Source organism: Cyrtonyx montezumae, unplaced genomic scaffold (genome assembly GCF_038088225.1).
Source record: "Cyrtonyx montezumae isolate F1298 unplaced genomic scaffold, pur_monq_1.0 scaffold_20, whole genome shotgun sequence".
In the NCBI taxonomy this organism is placed as follows: Eukaryota; Metazoa; Chordata; class Aves; order Galliformes; family Odontophoridae; genus Cyrtonyx; species Cyrtonyx montezumae.
This window is the reverse complement of record NW_027071937.1, coordinates 9,754,888-9,774,946: the sequence shown is the minus strand read 5'-3', so window position 1 is coordinate 9,774,946 and position 20,059 is coordinate 9,754,888. Positions and strand designations below refer to the sequence as shown.

The window sequence follows — 20,059 nt, the reverse complement described above, 5'->3', positions numbered from 1 at the left end:
GCACAGATCTATGAAAGCACAGCCAGGGGTACTGCTCACAGCTGGTGGCTGCTGTGTACAGCTGCAATACAGCAGGTCTTGGCTAATCTCACCCCTGACACCTGAAGTGGTCAGAAAGGAGTGCTGACTAGGTGGTATCTGGCCCCCAGCCTGCCCCAGAGTTCATTAGATCTCATCCTCTGTGTCCCCAGCAATGCTGTTTGTAGGGAGTCTAGTCCCCCAGATCTATTTGAAGTTTCTGCCCAGTTCCATGCCCTTCTCATGCCCTCTGAGGCTGGGCTATGAGCCCAGCAACCCTGTTTAGAGCAGGACTGCTCTCTCAGAAGAGCAATTATTCCAAATACCAGCAGGAACAGCCACATTTTGAGACCCCAGCTCGTATATTTTGTGCCTTTGCTTTTGTCCCCTGCTATACAGAAGCTGTTCTGCCTGACCAGCTTCCCTGCTGCCCTAGGCAGTTTGTAGCAGCTCCAATACCCAGTATGTGATCAGAATGCCCACACCATGCTCTGTCCTGCTCTTCCCATTGCAAACCACAGGCATGAGCTGAGGACCTGGAGGAGCCGCTGTGTCCTAAGGCAGTTGGTCCCCTGCTGGGTGGGAGTGGGGCTAGGTAGGGTGGGCAGCTGCTGCCTGCATTTGCTCTCAGCTGCACTCAATGCCTGGTGTTTCTCAGCCCTGTGACCTGATACCTGGTGCCTCTTGCTCACCTCTCTGGTCTCTCCTTGCAAAGTGCTCTCCTGCCCCCAGTTACCTCTCTACCCTCTGCGTTAGCCTCAGCAACATGCCTATGCTCAGTGCTCCCATTTCCCCCCCACCCCAGCTGAGCCCACAGTTACAGTGCACCCTCCTGGATGGTGAAGAACCAGCTCTGCCCTGACTGTGGCAGTCTCTGCTGTCCCATCCCAGCTTGTTCCCAGGGGATAGCAGTCCTGCTGAGGTGTTCATCAGGGCAGCGGTCCTGGTAAAGTCTGGTGTCTCCCTGCAGCACAAGCCTGACCTGGCATGTGTGTTCACTGCTGTCTGTGCATCTGAGCCTCTTCCAAGGTACAGATTATTGAAGACAGATGCTTCATCCACAGGGAGACCTCACAGGATGGGGATGGGATGGAGGTGGGGCTCCTAAAATTCCTACTTTCTTCCGTAGCTGTGTGCTGTGGGGATTGTGATGCTACTCTCCTCATTACATCAAGCACAGCTGCTGTGGCAGATATCGGCCTTGCTTCCTCCCTGGGGGAGCAGTGCAGCGCTGGTGGGGCCCTGAGATGCTAAGTGACAGTGCCACATGTCCCTGGTAGTGCTGCAGCTAGTGGGAGGGTGAGGTGTGGTGTGCTGTGAGTGGTTACACCCCACAGGGCTGCTAAGGAGGAGCTCTGCACAGTGCTGGGCAGACTGGAAGAGGAACATGCAAGTTTTCTCAATCCCAAAATGAAAGTCTTTTGTATTGGTTTGAGTTCACTTTGGATTTTTTGAACTATGTTTTTCTTTTTCCTTCTCAGTATTTAGGGAAAAGGTCATTTCTAAGCATCGCATGCAGAAATCATCCTATCTTGGTACTTCTGGCATGATCTCTCTGCACAGAAAGCATCATCAACTGCTTTTGGGATACTTCCAAAATCATTAGATCTCAATACCTTCCAAATCCCCCATCAATGCTCAGGCTGAGGCACATTGCAGGTGGTTTGGTATGCTGGGCTGGGAGCTGCCTGGGGTTCAGCAGGGAGCCCCAGCCAGCCTGGAGATAGCTCAGCCACAAGGGCAATAACCAATAATGATTTTGTCATTAAATATTTAACATGGATGACGTGGTAAGAAAACTGGGCTTGTATAAGACGTCTTGATGCTGTGCCCTTGCAGCTTCCCCTGCTCTGCACCAGGCAGCACATGAAGCTGTGCCTCTTCCCCACTTTGCCCAAACCTAGAGAGCTGTTTCCCATTCCGCTGCTTCACGTTTGCCTCTGCTGAGCGGAGTCAACTGTTGTGCCATTGCCAACTCTCAGAAACCCATAAATCTCAAGCTTTCTGAAAGAATGAAATTAGCAAAAAAGGAAAAACAAGGGTTTGGGGGGGGAGGAGGGGGAAGGAAGAAGCCTTTGTCAACATTAGGAGAGGATTTTCCCCCTACGCTCAAGCCTTTGTCAACATTAGGAGAGGATTTTCCCCCTACGCTCCTCTCTGGGGGGGTTCAATATTTATCACTCCAGACTTCAAGATTCCTCCTGCAGCCAGTAGGGCTGGGAATGCTCTGCTCTGCTTTGGTGTGAGCCCAGACCTATGTAACCAAGAGAGCTGTGAAAACATGGAATGCTGCAAAACTTCATCTGGTTAAGAAGGTGGGCAAAGCTGGTGGGCCACTGGGGCCATACACATTTCCCTAGATGCTGCAGCCAGGTGCTTGTCATGGGCACTTCTCCTCCCTGCAGGACTCTGAGCCCACCTGCTCTCTGCCCTGCTTTTAAAGCTGCAGCTTTTAGTGTCATGCTGTCATGTCCAATGGATCAGCAGGATGGAATGCTGGCATGCAGCAGCCTGGATTGGGCTCATAGTCATGGCCTCAGCCCCCATGGCTGTAGTAGCCCAGATCAGCACCTGGCAGCCACTTAGCCATGGCATTCAGGCTCTGTGGAAGACCCTCTGCAATTGGCCACACTCCTAACTGCAGCAAAACAGAGTGGGGATCATAGGGTTTGCTTCCCAATGGTGGAACTCGATGGGATGTTGGGAAGGGAAGCTGGCACTCACACAGCTCTGGCTGGGACAGGGTGGGGGGCAGAGTGCTGCAGCTCCCAACCACACCTGGGGAGCTGGGGTGGGTGCACAGCTGGGGAAGCATTCCAGGACACAGCTACTCCCCGCTGCCCATGGCCTCTGCCCCCTGATCCGGCTAAGGAACCAACTTTTACTGGGTACCACCCTGGGTCCAGGTTGGTCTCTGCTCTGCAGCACAGAACTGTAGGATCACAGACTGCCATTATTTCCTCCAAATGCAGCTGCTGGCATCATGTGGTCAGTTCAGAAGTTCCAGTTCCCACCAAAAGGCCAAAAAAAAAAAAAAAAACAAACAACCCAGTTTTCCTGTCGTGTTCAAAAACTGAAAACTGCAACAATATTCTGCATCTCATTAGCGTTCTCTCTCTCTCTCTCTCTTTTTTTTTTTTTTTTCATGATTTTGGAATATCCAACTCTCATTTTTGAGTTCTGAGTCATTTGAGAAACAAAGCCCAAGAGTGGCAGTGCAGAGCGGGGAGGCAGGAGCTCAGTAGGAAGACTCCTACAAAGGTCCTAGCTTGGGCAACGAGGAGGGGCAGTGTGGAAACAGATGGCTTCAATCAGCTGATTAGAGCTGATTTGTCCCTGGCCTAGGTATGGGTCAGGTCAATAACCTGACCTCAGTGGTAGGCGCTTTTACAGCAGCTGCCCAGAGCTTGCTGCCCCACACATCCCTGGGTTTGATGGAAGACTTGAGCCCAGATGCTACCCAAGAGGCTGCATGGAAATGGATATCAAGGCAGCAGCTTAAGGAGAGCACATTTCCAGCATTCTTTGCCCAAAGCGGCAGCTGGAGAGATTTCCTATCCAGTGCCCAGGTGCCTGCAAGTGTGGAGGCACAAAGCTGACTGTCACATAGCCCAGGGTGGCTGCCAAGTTCTGGGAGCTGAGATGGGGAAGGGACTCACACGGCTGATCCTTGGCCCAGGGGCTTCGCTCTCTCATTCCTGTGCCCTCCCTGAAGTCTCTCCTGTGGGTATCTCCATCTGCCTTGCCCGTGCCATTGCACCAGCACTGTTCCACTGGGCATCTGGGTTCTGGTGCCAGAAGTGACGACACCTCAAGGCAGGACAACTGCATGCAGGAATCTGGATGGCCATGGACTGGCTTTGTGAGGAGAGGGTGGGAAAACGCCATTTGCACTCCTTTCCTTGTCACCAGAATGGGCTCCAGGGCAACAGCTCCAGCAAAGGAATCAGCTCTTGGGAAGTTTTCTCCTTGTGTTCTAGGCTGTGGGAAAGATTGGAAACATGCCTGCTGGCTGAAGGCACTCCTCTGCGGCCATGCACCTCTACAGAGGGACAAAAACCATCTTATCAAAAGGAAACTCTGTTGCTAGGGTGAGAAACAACAGTGCCAGCACACTTACACTCAGCCACAAGGCCAGTGCTTTCCCTGTGGGATGGGCAGGATGTGGCAAGTAGAGGGCACGGGGTGGGGGGGCTGCTCTGGGAGAGCTAAGGTGTTCTCTATTTCATTTTGCTCCAGTTATAACTCTGCCTTGCATGATTTTCTTCCACTTTATCCTTATTCCAAAGGGCTTATGCGTTAATAAGCCTTAATTCCTGAAAGGCTATTTGGAACTTAAAAAATTAAAACCCTACAAACAAATAAGCAGAACTAAAGAGCACCCAAATCATGAGGCTGTGGGTGCCTATCCCTGGAGGTGCTCAAGGCCATGGATGGGACCTGGGCAGCCTGAGATAGGGGGCAGCCAGCCCATGGCAGGAGTGGGCCAGGGGTCTGTAAGGGACCTTGAACCCAACTGTGCTGTGATTCTGTGGTATCCCAGCAGGGCAGCCCCATCCTGTTGGCTAACAAGCAGCTGGCAGTGTCATCCTGGAGAGGCAGCCCTATTTCCTGGCTCCTTGGGAATGAGAGCAGACCCCTGCCAGGGACATTTCTGCGAACCCCTGGGCCATTGTTGCCCTGGTGTATGGGATCTGCTGAATCGTGGCCTGAACCACTGATTGGTCACCTGAGGTGAGCACCGAGTCAGCCATGGGCCCACAGGTGGAGGTGATATACCTGTGTGAGTGGAAGGGGTGGGGCCTGGCTCCACCTCTCCCAAACCCCATTTAAGGGCTGACCACCACCAGGGAAGGAGCTCTTCTCAGAGGTTCCTCCCATGTGGAGTCCCCTGTGAGCCTTGACATCCTGAAGTTGAGCCATCTTCTCTTTTGTATTATTTGTATCCTGTCTTTATAGAACTACTCAAAATATGCTATCATCTGTACTATTTCTTTGTGGAGTACCATCTTTGGGAGTTGTTTACCCCACACCTGAGAAATGGAAAAAGGAAGAAAGGAGAGGAAAAAGGGTTTAGAAAAGAAGGCAAGAATAGAGATTTGAGCTTGGGTTTGATCTTTGCTTACAAGCAAGTAAGCCTTGCCAGGAGCAGATTATAGTCTTGGATATATTGCTGGTGAGAGGAAAAGGCTTGGGCTTAGTGCTAGGACTCAGAGCCATCGTGATGAACTCCCACCCACCAGGTGCTGCAGAGACACTTTCTCAGTGGAAGCTGTCTTCATTTTTGTTTTTTGTTGCACCCCTTCATTTTTCTCCTATCCCAATGGAATCTGAATTTGCAGCCTCATTGCCCACAGATGGAACCCCATAAAAAGCAGTCTCACATCTGTGTGCTGGTGGCTCAGTTCTGGAGACTAGTGCAGGCACTGTGGAGAGGTCCAGCACCAGCAGTTTGGGCAGCCCAGGTGCCCAAGTCCTTAGGTTCACGCAGAATTCAAAGTGCCCACATGTGTCATGGGACTTACTGAGCTGTGCTGGTGGCACTTCTTATCCCAGCCTGCCCTTACCTCAAGACCATTAAGTGCTCTCAGATGCATCTTCCTGCACTTGCAGATGGGAGCAGAAAATCCCATTGCTAATCCCTCTCTTTGGAACTCATCCCATTGCAGTGACTCCAAGCTCATCCCATCCTTCCTGTTATTTCCCAAGTGGAGAAACAACATGTGGAGCTGCAGATCCGCCCACCGAGCCCCCAGATGCCTTCTCTTTCCCATCCAGTAAAGATGTGGAGAAGCCCAGCCCTGGGCAGCTGGCAGCTCCCACGCCAAACATTCCATTCTCCCCTCCAGTGAGTCCACTTTGATTCTTTCAGCTCCTCCACTTGCCACCCATTTGGTCCAGGCAGTTCCTGCCCAGGTGGCCCCATGCCATCAGCTTTTGTTGGGACTAGTAGATTAGATAAAGCTCTTTCCTTTGCCTGGGAAATGAGCTATTCTGATAGTTGGGATGAGTAAGGCACCCTTCCTTTCCTTGTTTTTGTTCCTCACCTGTTGTTTTGTCCCCAGTGAATGTTTTGGCTGTGAGTCCCTCCAGGTGGGTACAGACAGTCAAGGACAGAGCCCCACCCAAACTGCTGTTCCTGATGCCTCAGCCTCCCCCTCCCTACCCAGGCAGGAGCTGTGCTGCCTGTGGTTCCCCTGCTCTTAGTAAAGAGCAAGTCAGTGACCATGTCACCTGCTGGTGCTCATCCCAAGAACCCGTGGATGCGCTGGGCATGCTGGTGCCAAGTCCTAACTCAGATTTATGTAGGACCACCACCCCATGTTTCACCAGACATGAGGTGAGTAAAGGCACAGCTGGAGTTCTGGCTCTGCCCCATCTGTGCTTTTGGGATCCATCAATTCCTCAGGGCTTGATGGGAAGCAAAGGCACCTCTTAGTGTCATATTCTGCTCCTTCTCTGCCTGGGACATGTGGTGAAAGTGGGCTATAAGCATGCAGGATTTGCATTTACTCATGGCAATCTTACTGTTGTCTGGCAGCACAGCCCTGGCCCTGACTTTGGCTGATGATAGTCATTCAAGGCTACAGTGGCAAAGGGGTGGCAGGGTGACAATATGACAGCGACAAGGTGGCAGGGTGACAAAGGGGAAGGTGAAAAGGTGGCACGGTGACAAGTTGGCAAGGTGACTCAGTGTCCAGAACCCATGTGTCCTTGGTTTCCTCTGACAAACATTCTTCCTGTGGCATAAGGAAATCCCCTGGTCCATCCTCCTCCTCCCTTGCTTTCCTTTTTTTCACTGATTTCATCCATGTCTGGAACTTATTATGTACCCCTCAACACAGATTGCCCATTTGGTACCACCAGTTCAGCGCAAGCACCACATCCTTCCCGGGGCCATGGCTGGGATGTTCCTGTGGTGCTGCCTGCATGGCATGGGTACAGGCATAGCTGCCCTACTCCAGCCCTACAACCCTGCAGAGAGGCAGGATGGGAGTTGCTATTCACCTGGCAGCAGGTTCAGCCTTGGGTGCAGTAGCATCACTGTGCACCGCTGTGCAGCATTGCTGGAATACTTCTCTGGTTCCATGTGAGTTTGTGTGTCTGTAATTCCCCTTGCATGGCTGGGAGTGCATCCAGCCCACGGGAATGTCCCAGTGCTCGGTGCTTCCCTGTCTGTGCTGGAAGATTGATCCCCCAGGACGTCAGCCCATGCTTTGGCCTGGGGCTGTGCTGGGGCACTGAGGGCTGTGGTGTGAGCAGTGCTGAGGTGGAAGGGCGGTTGGTGTGTGGCTGTGTTGAAGTGCTCCAGGGATTCCTCACCCTGCAGATCCCTGGAAAGTGGTGCCAGTGTGAGGCACACTGGGAATCACAGCAGCAAATGGCCAGGGCTGGCCATGGGCTCCCTCACAGCTCAGCTTAAGCTATTCCAGACTCATTCTCATTCAGCACTGATCAGAAGAAAGCTTGGTTCCTCTTCGAACAGCCTTTGAAGACTTTTCCTCACTGCTGATTCAGTCAGGAAGAGAAATGTAAGGCTTGGCAGCCATTGGGGAAAGGATTACAAGTGATCCAGAGGAGACCCTTCTGTCTCTGTGTTCATCCCCAGTGCTGCTGCACCTTTGGGAGCTGCAGGTGTGCACCTCCAGAGGGATATGAGGCGAGAAGCTGGAGGAGCAGTCTGGACAATCAAGAAGGAAAACTGAGCAGAGCCTATAAAGCTATCAGTGGAGCAGGAAGATGGAGGCAACTGTACTCTGCTAATCCTTGCACACAGTACTTCTGGTATTAGCAGCAGTAGACTTAAAGGAAAGGGGGGTATTTACTTTTTTTTCCTACATAAATCTGTACATGAATATTTTGAAGCTCACTGGCCCAGGTTTTCCAGCTAAGTGCTGAAAGCGAGGAGTTAACCGTAACTGCACACAGCCAGACTGGGTGAGGGTGGCAGAGGAGCCCTGTGCTGCTGGGCACACTGCCCTCGCTGTGTCCCTTCCCCAGCTCCTGCTCTGGGCACTGCCACTGCTGCAAGCAGAACAGAGAGGTGCTGGGGCTTCTGCTCCACAGCCAGGAGACTGAAACAAAGCTTGTGGGGGTTTGGTGAACCTCCCTCCTACTGCCTCTCCTGTGCAGGGATGGTTTCCCCCTCAGCAGTGGCACACTATGGTGGGAACACTTCCTCCTTCCCCACCACACAGGGGCTCATGGGCCCCACAGAGCCCCATGAGCAGGGGCTGGGAGCCCCACTGGTGCTCCTACAAAGAGAAGCCCAAGAAGGAGTGCAGCTCAGGGATACATCATTGGGGTTGCCCCCAGCAGGTTCCCTTCCAGTAGCAGAGCTGCCACCATGTGCAAAGAGCTGCAGGAAGTGTTTTGCTTCAGAAAGAAACAAAGTGAGGCAGCCTGTAGGGAGCTGAAGGAGCGATCCCGCATGCGGCCCAGCTGGGCTGGAAGCTGCCCTCTCCTTCAGGCTCCGTTCCTTGGTGATATCTCCTTGTTTATTATTTTGCTCACTGTTTGAGCAAATGTGTAAGCAAGATCCCATTGTGTAAGCAAGATCAAAATGTCCTTCTCAGGCAGGGGCCCAGCCTTGCTTGGCTTGGTGCTCCGTTGGAAATGCATTACATTATTCACTTGTGATCGTATTAAAAACAATCCCAATATGTGTCTGAGCTCCTCAGGACTGTCATAAACTTGCAATGATTAAAAGCAGTAAAGTGTTGGTAACACTTAACCTTGGTAAGCAAGACTCCTCAGAGCTTTCCACTGTGTTCCCTTCAGCACACACTGAAGCCCTCGGAGTGATGGGGACGAGAGAGTCCCCCCTTTTCCCAGAAGCCGGCTGTGGTGGGGGGGCGGAGGCTGAGCCCCACGGGCGGGTGATGCTCAGGGCCCGGGCGGAGGCTAAGCACTGGGGTAGGGACAATGTCTGGGGCAGGGGGAGATGGAGCTGAGCCCCGTTAGGGGGTGTAGGGCAGCGGGGGCTGAGAGCCCAGGGCGGGGGTCAGTGTGGGGGCCGAGCAGCCCGGCACAGCCCGGTGTCCCGCCCGGGTGGGCCGGGGCGGCGGTGACTCAGCCGGGAGAGGCGGGCGAGGAGGAGGAGGAGGAGGAGGAGCAGCGGACGCCGCAGAGCCGATCACCTGCCCCCACCGAGCAGCGGCAGCGCCCGCTCGGCCCCACTATGGCCCGCCGGGCCGCCGCCGTGCTGCTGCTGCTCGCCCTCGGCTGCCTCCTGGGCATCCTCCTGCTCTGCCTCGGTTCCGGGGACACGCGCGGCGCGCCGAGCTTCAAGGTGAGCGGTGGGGGACCGCGTTGTGGGGTGGGGGTCTCGGGAGTGCCCTGAGAGCCGCGCAGTCCCTGCGAGGTGGGGGTTCCGCTCTGCCCGGCTCCCACTGCCGCGGCGTCGATGGGGAACGACGCACCGGGCGCTTCCCGCTGCACTGCACTGCGGGGCGAGGAGGGCTCTTCTGTGAGAACGAGCTGCTCTTTTTTTTTTTTTTCATTGTAAATTCAGGCACTGAAGGAAGTTCCCAACCAACTCCTTGCTGGGGAAGTGCTCCAATTCACTCTTGCTGCCCAGATCTTTTGTTTTAAAAAAAATTCCATGTCCTCCAGGGACAGACGACCAGCCCAGGAGCAAGCTCCTGCCCTGGAAAGTGGTTCGCCCCAAAGCTTTCTGAGCCAGCCTGGGTGCCAGATGTGTGTCTTCTCTCTGGGTTTGACCGATGCAATAAAGATTAGGCTGAGAGAATGAGCTGGCTTAGTTGGGGTGATACTCCCCAGTTGTCAATAGACAATAATAATTAACTTTTTCCTTCTGACACATTTCTCTGCCACGTGCTGTGGCACTTAGGACTGGGCTCATAGCTGGGCTCTAAATGGATTTCGTCCCTTTGGACAGAGGGGAAACAGATCCACTCCTGATGAATCCCACCTGTGTTTGCAGCACTTTGGCTGCCATGCAAAGACTGTTCTCCTGCAGTGGAAGCTCAAAGCCAGCTGTGCTCAGAGGATCCCTTAAGGATGGGGCTGCACACAGGTTTCTGAGGCTGAGCCTAGGGACTCAGGCTTTACCCACTCTCAGGATGGAGCAAGCATAGGCACAGTGACTGCAGCAGGGCCGTTGTCACCACGACACCAACCCACAGCCACACAGAAAACCAGCAACATTGTCCCCAGCCCTGCCTGTGGCAGGAGACGGCTGAGGCAGTGAAGCAGGGGGTGCCAGTCCCACAGCCACCCAGCAGCACTTCAGCCTGTGCCATGCTGCTGTGGGATGAAGGTTGGAGGGGTGTGAGAGGAGTCCCACCTCCCTCAGGGTGGAGCGGAGGATGAGCTTCTGCTGGCCTCAAGATCAGCTCTGGGCAGTGACAGAAGTTGTGCCATGGCCCCACTTTGTCGTGGCTGTAAGTGCAGGCCCATCTTGCTTCACTACACATGGCTGTACGTGGCAGCTTGGTTCCTCATTAGCAGCAAATGCTGGATGGTAGAGCAGCTTACTGGCAAACTAAGGTTAACCCACAGCTCCACTTCTCCTTCCAGATCCTTTGTTTGGAATATAGCCCTAAAAATACCCCAGCTTATTTATTCTGCTGCCAGAGGGACTGATCTTGGGACCATGCTCTTTTCCTTCCCATCTGGGTACACAGTTGAATTTACAGCATCACAGCTCCAAGCTGATTTCTTTCCTTCTCTGGGATCAGTAGGTCCTGCTGGTACACAGCTCTGCTGTTGTGATGCTGCCAGGTGCTGGTGTAGCAGGACTGTCCCATGTTCTGTGGCCAGGGCTGCAGGCGTGTGTGCAAAGCTGTGCCATCCAGGGTGCTTGTGGCCAGAGCAGGGGCTGGCACCATGGTAGGACTTGTCCCCACATGCCACACAGGAGCTGTTGGATCTTGTCCCTGTCCAAGAGGAGAGGGCCTGTGCAAACTGCTCCGTGCTGTGACCCAGCTCTGATGGATCTCCCATGCAGCAGCTCCAGGCTGCAGTTGGGCCAGGGCTGCACAGAAATGGGAGTTCAGTGCATGTCCCGAGGTAGCACCACTCCCCAGTTTCTGCCCAGGGCAAGCACAGAGGAAGTCAGCAGATGAAATGTGGTTAAGAGGGGGATGTGGGTGGGATGCAGCCTCTGTCTCCCTTGGCCCTGCAGAGCTCAGGGCTTGCCCTTGGGTCAGGCTACTGGCTCTAGGTCACCCTGCATGAGCAGCAGGGCCACAGGATCCTGCAGAGTGTGCCCAGCTCTCTGCTGGCCCTAGCAGGCAGCACAACTGTCCCAGGCACTCACATGCCCACTATGGCATGCATGCACATTCCTAGGCACACACAAACAGGCAAACACACATTCACAGACACCTAAATGCATGTGCACACATCCATACAGGCACCCGCATGCACAAACACAAGCCTCCATGCTCGCTTGCATTCTCACCTCCACATCTACATCTACAGCAAGCGTGTCTGTGCATGCATCTACATGTACACATGCCTATGCACACCTGCCCCTGCTTGTGTGCCCCCCCTGGGAGCTGGCAGCCAGCTGAGCCCTGCACTGCACTTTGTCACTGGGCGTTTTTCCCCTCCTACAGGTGCACAAGGCTTATGCTGCCTGCCTGGTCCAGTCAAGTCACCTGGGGCAATACTGGGGATGGTGTGGAGGTGGTGTGATGCCTTGCAGGGACATCGGGCCCCTGGGCCACATTCCTGCTGGCTGCAGGGCTGGTGGGCGTGCACATGGCACTGAGCAGCTGGGCAGTGCTGGGAGTCTCCTGGGGACCCCCGCCTGCAGGGGGTTTTGTCCCCACCAGCACCCCAGGGGCAGGGCCGGGAGTAGGTGCAGGAGGGCCTCACTGCATGCAGGAAAAGCTCTTCTCCAGGCCGATGGAGGTGGTCTCACCCCGGGGAGATGCTCAGCTGGGGCAGTGTACTCTCTATCTCCTGCCAGCAGCAGCACAGCCCCGGCTGGTGAAGGACCCCCGGCGGACCCACACCCTGAGAGGGGTCTGAGGGCTGTGGGTGGGGTGGGGCGGGGCGGCTCCTCCTGGAGCCGAGTAACCGTGCTTGGCAGGAGGAGAGGGGTTATTTATAGTCGGAGAATGGCCGAGCCTTACAAGGATAGGCAGGGATGAGGTGGCGGGCTGCCCATCTTTGGAGCGCCGGGTCCCAGGGCAGCTCCCAGGTGTCCTCCCGCCCGGAGGGGCAGCACTGGCCGAGGGGAGCGCTTCCCCGTGCGCCCACTCCGCGCAGAGCAGCGCGTGGTGTTCCGCTGCCCGCGGTGCCCCGGGCCGGGATAGAGAGCGGTGTGCGCGGCGTGGCCGTGCCGGGAGCAGGGCTGCTCGCTTGCGGGAGGGGCCCGGCTGACCCCCACTTCTCCGCCTTGCAGTACGGCATCGTGCTGGACGCCGGGTCCTCCCACACGGCCGTGTTCATCTACAAGTGGCCCGCGGACAAGGAGAACGACACTGGGGTGGTCAGCGAGCACAGCATGTGCGATGTGGAGGGTAAGGGCTGTTCTGGAACATCCATTGCTGGTCCTGCCACCTCCCCGTGCTCCCAGCAGGAGCGAAGAAGTGCTAGGAGGGGTCCTGCTCTGCTCCCTAAACCTTCCCCATTCCCAAGAAAGATGTGCTCAGAACACACCAGCTGTTTGGCTCTCCAAACCCAGTGTGGTTCACTGCCCAGCCCAGCGGGGAGTGTGAGCTGTGGGCAGGGAGCTGCAGCTGAGCCCATTCCGCTGTCACTGTATCAGTGGGAACAGCTACAGCAACCCTCAGCCCTTCTGAGCACCCTGGGGGGCAAAGGCCCTCCTCAAGCATCCTCCCCCCACCCCTGTAGCTGCAGGGTGATGCAGTTTCCCTCTCTGCAGGTCCTGGCATCTCCAGCTACAGTTCCAACCCTCTGGCTGCTGGAAAAAGCTTAGAGCGGTGCCTGAGCCAGGCTCTGAGAGATGTGCCCAAGGAGAAGCACGCAGGCACCCCACTCTACCTGGGTGCCACGGCTGGCATGCGCCTCCTCAGGTGAGTGTTAGCCTTTCTGTGCCTGCTGCACTGCTGGGGTTTGCAGGATGCAACCCTTGCCCTCCTGCCTGCAGCTCTTGTTCTGCCCCTAGCACTACCCTGTCTCTGTCTCTCCTGCAGAATTGCAGACCCAGAGTCCTCAGACGCCGTCCTCAGCACAGTGATGGGCATGTTGAAGTCATACCCCTTTGATTTCCGGGGAGCAAAGATCCTATCAGGGGAAGAGGAGGGAGTGTTCGGCTGGGTCACGGCAAACTACCTCCTGGAGAACTTCATCAAGGTGAGCAGGGGCATGCAGTGGGGCCAGCAGGGCAGCCAGGCTGCTCTGCAGCTCACCACGTCCCACACCCACTGCTGTCTCCTTGCCTAGCGTGGCTGGCTTGGGGAATGGATTCAATCCAAGAAGAGGACCCTGGGGGCCATGGACTTTGGAGGCGCTTCCACGCAGATCACCTTTGAAACCAGTGATGTCATTGAAGATCCCAAAAATGAGGTGATGCTGAAGCTGTATGGCCAGCCATACAAGGTGTACACCCACAGCTTCCTCTGCTATGGAAGGGACCAGGTCCTCAAGAGGCTGCTTTCAAAGGTCCTCCAGGTAATGGCACGTGCTCACCTGTCACCACCCCAGTGTTCATACAGAGCGGGAAATACTGTACCCAGCTCCTTCCAGGCACCCTGCTTTGGACTTGTGACTGCCACTGGGTTCAGCAGTGGGGGCTGGGGAGGGATGATTTGCAGAGACCCAGGGATTGCCAGGCCTCCTGCTTCCCTGCAGGCATCTCTTATCCCTGTTCACTAGGACAGTCCTCCCAGGCCAGCTTCACACATTTCACAGCCAACTGAACACAACAACACTGGCTTTTGACCCTTAAGCCTCTCCCACAGTCCCAGGGCTTCCTCCCACCCTCTCCCTAAGCCTGTGTCAAACAGCCCAAATCATCTCGAGACATGGGTGGCAACTGCTGGCTTCTGTGCCCCTCTGCGTCCCACTGCCCAGGCTTTTCAGCACCTCCCTGCCAGGAACCGGGGCTGTGGCACAGGGGAGCTGGGATGATGTGTTGCTCCTCTGGCAGGCTGAGAACTACCAAGAAACTATCGCCAATCCTTGCTGGCCCACAGGCTACCGCAAGAGCCTGTCACTGAGCAGCATCTATGACAGCCCATGCACAGAGAAGGAGAGGCCCAGTCTTCCCCTCAACACCACTGTTGTTGTGTCTGGCACCGGCAATGGGAACCTCTGTGCTCTGCATGTCAGCAAGCTCTTTGACTTCACCAACTGCTCTTTCTCCCGCTGCTCCTTCGATGGCGTTTTCCAGCCTGAGGTTTCAGGAAACTTCATCGTAAGTCCCTGAACAGAGCAGGGTGATGGGCTGGCTGTGTGGTGGGCAGCAGCCTCCTCACCCCCAAGTGCCACATGGCAGCAAAGCCAGACCCCAGCTCTGCAGGTGTGGTTGCTTGTGCCCACTGCACTGGTTACAGCAGCTCTCTACGGAGCTCCCAGCTTGTCCTACAGCTGCTTCCATTCCTCTATTAGGCCTTCTCTGCCTTCTACTACACGGTGGACTTCATCCAGACAGTGATGGAGAGACCCGTGCACTTGCCCAGTGACCTGAAGGATGCTGCTGAGACCATCTGTGCCACCAGCTGGAATGAGGTGGGCTCCTCAGGCACACGGGGCAGGAGAGGGCTGCTTTGCATTGGGGCATCCCCCAGGCTCTGAGAGCAGCCCTTAGAGGGGTCTGGGTGTCCTGGCATCCTCCCGTTCTATGCAGCAGGGAAAGGGATGATGTGGTTCCCACATGGGACCAGGAGAGGCTCGGGAGGGTATGAGCAGCACCTTGGCCAGCCAGATGCAACCACCCAGAGCTTCAGGCAACAGAAATAGCCTGGACTTTACTGGTTTGATCCCTTTTCTCTGTTCCTCCATGATTCCATTCAGCTGTTACAGAAAGCTCCCAAGCTGGAGAAGAGGCTGCCCGATTACTGTGCTACCAGCATGTTTGTTTATCTGCTCACCACCAAGGGCTACAACTTCAACAACCGCTCCTTCCCCAGTATCACCTTCCAAAAGAAGGTAGGTAACACTACAGCACATAGCCATCCCAAGGATTTCATTCAGCACTAGGACAAAAAGTAAGAAAGATAAGCCCACACCAATAGCCAAGCAGTGTGCGAGAGAAGGTCCTGGGGAACAGGAGCAGGACAGGACTCCCAGTTTTAGGGTATATATTTTGGGAGCAAATGAACTGAGTTAACTGTAGGTTGGTCACAGAGTCCACCAGTTCCTCCTTGGCCCTCAAAACAGTGGAGCTTTCAACCCAGGCTTGTTGGGAAGTGATGTCAGGGTGGGATCCCAGCTTTGCCAAGTCCCATCACATACATGAGGCATGGGATGGGCAGCAAGGTCAGGACTTTCCCAGGCAGATAAGATCCTCCTCTCATCAGATGAGTCCAGTTAAGCATATGACACTGACCCACCAGGACACTGCTTTGTGCCTGGGCTGGCCAAACCCACAGGTGGGGACTTAGGATGCTGTGAGCTCTCCTCCATTGGGCTGACAGTGGCGTGGTCCCTTATGGTCCCTTAAGGCCCATGGGGCTACGTTGACCAGAGAAGTGACCATGCTGTGCTGTTCCCACAGGCAGGAGAAACCTCCATTGGCTGGGCCCTTGGCTACATGCTGAACCTCACCAACATGATCCCAGCAGAGGAGCCTGCCTCCCACAGAAGCATGCTTTACAACTACTGGGTCATCCTCATCCTGCTCTTTGTGATTACCACCCTGACAGCTCTTCTGACTGCTGTCTATCTGCTCCGACACAGCAAATCCAACACTATCTAACTGTGGGACATGACAGGCCTTCTCTGCAGCACCCAGCACCATCCTTCCTGCTGGAGTCTCTGTGTCCTGAGCACTTGGGATGCAGCAAGTCCTCGGAGACACCATCTCTGACACCTGATGCTGTCTGCCCCAGAAGGAAAACTGCTCCTTTTTGCCCTCCCCTCTCTTTCAAGCTGCAGAAAGAGGAGGACAAAAGAGGACTGCTGGAGGAGAATGTCTTAAAGGATTCTCAGGGGGACAGATGTTGGAGCAGGCTTGAGGTTTGGACATTCACATCTGGGGAATCTGTCTGCCTCTTGACCTGGGCTGCACTGGGCCAGTCAGCCCAGACAACTGTATAATCATGTACATGAGGAGCATGGGGAAAATTACTCTATTCCTTATGGCCGACTCACTAGCTTGTCCCTCAAAAAGCAGCCCAGCCATCCAGGGGAGATCTGGGCATCACCCAGAACTTAGCTGTCTTTCTGGTGGAGGTGCAAACCCCACTGAACTTCCTGAGGGCCAAATCCTGGCCTGGACTTCCACCTGTCACAACTCAGGGCCATCAGGTAGTGGCTTAGCAACAAGCAGAGCAGGCAGCTTCCCATGCCCCCCCAGCACTCAGATGCAGTGCTTTCCTCATTCCTGTGGTCCCTACACCATTCTCAGCTCTGACATACCCAGTGCTGCCTCAGGGTCATGGGTGTGCAGCTGTGACAGCAGAGGCACAGACTTACTGCAGGAGCACAGCTTTGTGCTATGTCACCCCAAGGTAGGCAGCTGGGAGGATGTGTCTTAATTTCTGAACGAGTGGGGAAAAGAAAAAGAAAAAGAAAAAGAAAAAGAAAAAGAAAAAGAAAAAGAAAAAGAAAAAGAAAAAGAAAAAGAAAAAGAAAAAGAAAAAGAAAAAGAAAAAGAAAAAGAAAAAGAAGAAGAAAAAGAAGAAGAAAAAGAAAAAGAGGGACATGGGAATGTGCAGGAAGGCCAATGGGCTTTGTTTTCTTTTGTTTTGTTGGTTCTTTTTTTTATAATCAGAAATAAATCTTTGTAACCACTCCTGTGGCTTTGTTGGTATCATAGCTACAGTCTGACAAAGCCTGGCTGTGCTGCAGGCAGGGGGTCACCAGTGGGCTCCATTGGGACACAGCTGCACACCCAGCTTTACCCAAAGGACTAACTCCTTTCAAGCCTGCCTGGTGCTCAGACACAGCCATGGCTTTGTATGCTCTCCCAAACTGCAGAATCCCCAAAGACAGGTCAGGCGTGGCTTAAAACCCCACTCCAGGATTGGGCCCATTTGAAAATGGAAGTTTCAGTCAGCCTAGCTGAGTTCAGGCTTCATAGACATGGCCATTCCAAAGGCGCATGCAGGCAGCTCTGCTCTGTGTGCTCCCTGCACTCTGGGGCACACAGGAAGGGCTCTTAGCACCACGCAGGGCAGAACAGCAGCCCACAGCTATTTGGTTTGTCAGAGCAGGCAGCTCTGAGCTGCCAGCCTCACAGAACCACACAGACAACTTTGCAGAGTCCATCCTAGCTCCTCAACCCCACCCGCTGACAGCCTGCTGCCCAGCCATACTCCTCAGGAGAGTAGCAGCTTCTCACTGCTCTCCTTGTTCTCACACTCACAATTCCTACTCCACGGGTTTTCTCACCAACTGACATCCTGCCCTGCTCTCATCACGTTCCTGTAACACTGTGCTCTGCTTAATGAGGCCTTTTCTCACAGCCATTTTCATTTCAGCTGTTCTGACAGCTGCTTCCCATCTCCATATAAGAACAAACAGGATTCTGGCACAGATGATGTTCCCAACGGTTCCTCTAGCCTCTCCTTTTCCCAGCGCAGGAGCTCCCTCCCGTGGCTCTGCTCGGGGACAGTGGTCAGGTCTCAAGCAGAAGGAAGCGTTTCTGTTCCCTCCCTGAAGCTGGTCAGTTGCTGCCCCACTGTCAGAAAGCATCTTGCTTCAGCACCCAGGTTGGGTTCTCACATCTTTATTGATGACCACTGATGACCACTGATGATCTCCCATATCTTTATTGATGACCTAGACGAGGGGATTGAGTGTACCCTCAGTAAATTTGCAGATGACACCAAGCTGGGAGGATGTGTCAAACTGCCTGAGGGTAGGGAGGCCCTTCAGAGGGATCTGGATAGGCTGAACAGCTGGGCTGAGCTCAATGGGATGAGGTTCAATAAGACCAAGTGCCGGGTCCTGCACTTTGGCCACAATAACCCCATGCAATGCTATAGGCTTGGGGCAGAATGGCTTGAAGAATGGAGAGAGGAAAAGGACCTGGGGGTGTTGGTTGATGCTCAGCTCAACATGAGCCGGCAGTGTGCCCAGGTGGCCAAGAAGGCCAACGGCATCCTGGCCTGTATTAGAAATAGTGTAGCCAGCAGGAGCAGGGAGGTGATCATCCCCCTGTACTCAGCTCTGGTACAGCTGCACCTCGAATACTGTGTTCAGTTTTGGGCCCCTCACTACAAGAAGGACATTGAGGCCCTGGAGCGTGTTCAGAGAAGGGCAACAAAACTGGGGAGGGGTCTGGAGCACAAGTCTTATGAGGAGCGGCTGAGGGAGCTGGGATTGTTTAGTCTGGAGAAGAGGAGGCTCAGAGGAGACCTTATTGCACTCTACCACTTCCTGAAGGGGGGTTGTGGTGAGGAGGGGTTGGGCCTCTTCTCCCTGATAAATAATGACAGGACAAGAGGGAATGGCCACAAGTTGCACCAGGGAAGATTGAGATTAGATTTGAGGAAACATTTTTTCTCTGAAAGAGTGGCCAGGCACTGGGATGGCCTGCCTAGGGAGGTGGTTGAGGCACCATCCCTAGCGCTGTTCAAGAAGCGTTTAGATGAGGTGCTAAGGGATTTGATTTAGTAGTAGTTGGGTAGGGATAGTGATAGGAGGATGGTTGGACTAGGTGATCTTGTAGGTCCTTTCCAACCTAATGAACCTATGAACCTATGAATCTGAGAAATTCAGCTGCCACCGAATCAGAGCTGAACATCCACTCAGAGCTGATGGCTTAACCTAGGGGCTTAATTTGGGGGTTACAATTAGGGGAGAATAAAAAGACATAACATTCTAGATATTCCCAGGTGCCTCTCTGGACATCTGGGATTCAAGCCAGCTGTGTTCCCTTCCCCACGGGTACAAGATCCAGAGGCAGAGCCCAAGGCCAGCAGGGTGTCACAGCCCGACTCTGGGCACGCATACCCTGCTCCCTCCATGGGGCAGACATCCAGACAGAGGGTTCAGGCCAGCAGCATTTGGGTATGCATAACAAACCATGATGTTAGAAGCACAGGAAGGCTGTGATCAGCTATGCTCAAGAACCAGAGAACGTGTTTGCCCCCTCACAGTTCTGTCCAGATATGTCCACACCTAGAGACGTTTCATAGCCCAGCACATTTGGATTTTGTACTTGTTAATCAAACTGACTCAAAATAGATATGTCAATGTTTTTCTGGGAACTGTGTAGTTTGTAAAAGTCTTGAAACAGATATATCAATATTTTGTCTGGAAACTATGTAGTTTGTGCAAATTGGAGCCACGGCACTTAGTTCTCACATCCTGTACAGTGGACAGCAGATAACAGTGACCTTCTGAGAAACCGCGAGAAATATGTGGAAATATCCTCTTGAGTGCACATGATCTGAGCTGAGGAAGACCACGGCCTTCATCACCTCGACCACCAGGAGGCAGAGAACGACCCCCTGGTAACGGCCGGCGCAGCCGCAGAAAGAAAGAGAAGATAATACATGAATGCGGAAATAAGAGACAATAAAAGGAAGGGATGGGAGGGTCCACGTTGTGCGCCCCTGGTGGAGTGGAGACCCCCATCTGCCCGGCGCTGTTTCGCTCGTTCATTGCTGCTCAGTAAATTCCTTGCTGCTGGCAGCGATTGGTGTGTACGGTTCTCTTCACACCTGTAACAATTTGGTGCCGTGACTCGGATCCAGGAGACTCTGCTGTGGAATTCCCACTCCAGGGGGGACGCCCCATCTTCGGACGACCCCTGGGCTGGGTGATTCCTGTGCAGAGACCTGCAGCTCCGACCTCTAAATTCGGTAAGCGAGCGAAAGAAACTGCAGTACCCCATAATTTCTGTGCATGAAGACCCAAACGGAGACTCAGGATTGAGTAAGTATTTGCGTGAAGCCGTTCGGTCAGGGTGGGTATCCCGGAGCACGCC

The 20,059-nt window shown here is 54.2% G+C and overlaps 1 protein-coding gene across 2 annotated transcripts; it reads left to right on the top strand.

Moving 5' to 3' along the window:
• Positions 1 to 9,115: 9,115 nt before the first annotated feature.
• Positions 9,116 to 16,876, top strand: ENTPD2 (ectonucleoside triphosphate diphosphohydrolase 2). 2 transcript variants are annotated; one of them, XR_010622295.1, is made up of 10 exons: positions 9,116 to 9,310; positions 12,398 to 12,515; positions 12,881 to 13,031; positions 13,152 to 13,311; positions 13,402 to 13,629; positions 14,108 to 14,374; positions 14,569 to 14,688; positions 14,974 to 15,108; positions 15,677 to 16,669; positions 16,795 to 16,876. XR_010622295.1 is itself a non-coding variant. In XM_065737743.1 (9 exons), the coding sequence occupies exons 1-9, from the start codon at positions 9,200 to 9,202 to the stop codon at positions 15,875 to 15,877; spliced, it is 1,491 nt and encodes a 496-aa protein (XP_065593815.1). In that variant the 5' UTR covers positions 9,116 to 9,199; the 3' UTR covers positions 15,878 to 16,672. The 2 variants fall into 2 exon arrangements, 1 of the variants encoding a protein (XP_065593815.1); XM_065737743.1 differs by lacking the exon at positions 16,795 to 16,876 and having other exon boundaries at positions 15,677 to 16,672.
• The last annotated feature ends 3,183 nt before the right edge of the window (positions 16,877 to 20,059 follow it).

Bases quoted from the DNA above. Each gene is read 5' to 3' on its own strand.
- ENTPD2 (XM_065737743.1), top strand. From the start codon at position 9,200: ATGGCCCGCCGGGCCGCCGCCGTGCTGCTGCTGCTCGCCCTCGGCTGC. The intron at 12,516-12,880 runs GTAAGGGCTGTT...CCCTCTCTGCAG, and splicing joins CAGCATGTGCGATGTGGAGG to GTCCTGGCATCTCCAGCTAC. The intron at 14,375-14,568 runs GTAAGTCCCTGA...TTCCTCTATTAG, and splicing joins AGGTTTCAGGAAACTTCATC to GCCTTCTCTGCCTTCTACTA.